The sequence below is a fragment of the Primulina huaijiensis genome, unplaced genomic scaffold (assembly GCF_012295235.1).
Source record: "Primulina huaijiensis isolate GDHJ02 unplaced genomic scaffold, ASM1229523v2 scaffold207394, whole genome shotgun sequence".
NCBI lineage: Eukaryota > Viridiplantae > Streptophyta > Magnoliopsida > Lamiales > Gesneriaceae > Primulina > Primulina huaijiensis.
Window position 1 is genome coordinate 1 of NW_027354847.1, and position 2,795 is coordinate 2,795.

The 2,795-nt window shown below is 38.1% G+C and overlaps 1 protein-coding gene across 1 annotated transcript; it reads right to left on the reverse strand.

Moving 5' to 3' along the window:
- Positions 1-40: 40 nt before the first annotated feature.
- LOC140966619 (pentatricopeptide repeat-containing protein At3g53360, mitochondrial-like) lies at positions 41-2,784 on the reverse strand. Its single transcript, XM_073426877.1, has one exon. It carries the CDS (start codon positions 2,490-2,492, stop codon positions 189-191), a length of 2,304 nt encoding a protein of 767 aa, XP_073282978.1. The 5' UTR covers positions 2,493-2,784; the 3' UTR covers positions 41-188.
- Positions 2,785-2,795: the final 11 nt, after the last annotated feature.

Sequence of the window (2,795 nt, forward strand, 5' to 3'; positions counted from 1 at the left end):
GTAGAACTGGTTTTATTTTCTATAGAACTCTAGAAAGTTTTACCTATACAAGCATGAATCAAAAGCACAACCATCATTTTATATCAAACTATGACCAAAACTACAAAAAACAAAATAAGTAACAGAATAGTACCCAAAATTTAACTGTGCAATAATGGAGAGCCTTTCCCTTAATGCTGATGTATGATTTACCGGGCATATCCTAATAGCAAACTATATTCCCATGTTGGAATATAACCATCATTGAGAATGTGTGACCACAACTCGTCTAAAATTGAATATATTTTTTCCCTCTCTGGATGAATTCCATCATTTGCTAAAAAAGCATGCAATCTGTCCTTGACTTCAATCCAGCTTTGACCAGGAATTTTCTTCACACCCTTTTCTTTCATTAAACTTCTAGATGTGGCAAAGTCTTCCCAATCACCAGAGGAAGCATACAAGCTGCAGAGTAACACATGAGCAGCAGAATTGGAAGGATCAATCTTCAATATATTCTCAGTAACCCGTTTTCCAACCTCAAGATTATTACGAGTTTTACAGGCAGCGAGTAGAGTTTTCCATGTTACAATATCAGGTTTAAATGGCATTTTATTGATCAAATCTTCTGCATCATGGATGCGACCACCTCTAGCAAGCAAGTCAACGACGCATGAATAATGCTCTCTTGTGGGGACTACGCCATGTTCCTTCTCCATAGATTTGAACAATTGCAGCCCTTCTTCCACCAGTCCAACATGACTACAAGCCGTTAAAACTCCTACCAACGTCACTTCATTTGGCTTTACACCTAGCTTCTTCATTTCTTTAAAAAGTTTCAGAGATTCTTCACTATAGCCAAATTGAGCATACCCTACAATCAAACTACTCCAGGATACAACATCAATATTTTCCATGTAATCAAAGAGCTTTCTACCTCTTTCAATAGATCCACACTTCGTATACAAATCAATCAATGTATTCATAACCAAATTATCAAAATAAATCCCAGACTTCACGGCATAGCAGTGAACCTGACCTCCCATCTCCAAAAAGGCAGCTTTTCTGCAAGCCCCTATTACATTTGCTAACGTGATATGGTCACACTTCCCATACAATAGTAACATCATTTTAAACAATGATATAACTTCTTCAACCTGTCTGTGATGCATACACATTGTAATAATAGCGTTCCAAGAAACAAGGTCTGCATTGCTTCGAATCTCCTCAAACATTTTATACGAATCATCACAACTTGAGCAATTAGCATACATTGTAAGCAGCGTGTTGCAGACTGAAATCTCGAGATCTAGTCCCATCTTTATAATGGAGGAGTGCACCTGTATCCCCTGAGACAGTGCAAATGTATCTGTGAAAGCACATAACAAAGAACGAACTGTGATATCATCTGGTTTCAACCCCAAATGCCTCATCTCAGAAAAAATCAACATAGCTTCATTCGCATCACCACCGTTAGCAAAACCCGCTATCATTGCATTCCAGGACACTGTATCATGAACTTCTATGAGATCGAATGCTGTTTTTGCTGAACTCAGGAAACCACATTTTGCATACATATTTGTCATAGAACAACCTGTGAAAGAATCTCCTGCAAAACCATATTTTATGCTTATACCATGTACCTGTCTTCCATAGTCAGGTTGTCCAAGAAAGCCACAAGCACTAAAAACACTGCCAAAAATAAATTCGTTTGGATGGTAAGTACCCAAAATAAGCATATCCTTAAAACAGCTAAGGGCGTCCCACTCACAACCGAATTTTGAAAACCCGGCTATCATTGAACTCCATGAAATCAAATCCTTTGATTTGATACGCGAGAAGACATCACGTGCAACATTTATCTGACCAAACTTGGCATACGTTGTGATGAGAGCATTTTGAGTGATAAGGTGGGAACCAAATTCAGATTTAACTACCTGCGCATGCAGCTGCCCTGCAAAATCAGCATCATTCACACTTGAACATGCTTTAAGCAAACTGCCGAAAGTGAAATGATCTGGCATATGACCTAACTGCTGCATGAGGATATATAAATTTATGGCTTCAATATCTGGACCATTCAGTGAGTATCCAGTAATAAGTGCTGTCCAAGTCACGACATTCCGGTCCTGCATGTTATCAAAGACCTTCCTAGCATCCTTCATAGACCCACATTTTCCGTACATGTTAAGAATATGGTTCTCAAGGATTACATCAGGTTGCAAGTTGAACTTCAAGATGTGGTCATGAATTCTTTTTCCATATTCCAGGGACCTCAGAGATGCGCATGCAGAGATCAAATGTGCATAGGTACTTGGATATATGATGTAATCTTCATTTTGTTCTAGAATGTCAAAGCCTCGAAGGGCATCTTTGAAAAGCTTTTCCTTGCACAAGGAGCTAATGTGATCATTGAATGACTGTTCATTTTTGAAGTAAGGGATTGCAACGTTATTTTTAAGGTTGGTATAGATACTGGTACACTGCCGAATAGGCTGCAATCTTTTCAACATTTTCTTCTACGGCAGAAGGACAAAGAATTCCACCAGTTCACGTCTCTCATAATACTAAATACCAGTAGACTGAGTGAAGATTACAATTATATCCGCCACTCAAGTAAATCAGAATACACATACATGTTCAATGGCAAGGCAAAAAAAAATAACTCAACCAGAAATGGTATTGAAACTGTACAAAATACATAACAAAGTCAAAGTCCTTGGAGAGGAAGGGTAAGCTAAAAAAACCATAACCATAAAAACTCACAGTTTAAGGTTATGAATTTCACCATGTTTCGAACAACCAAAAGAAACAAA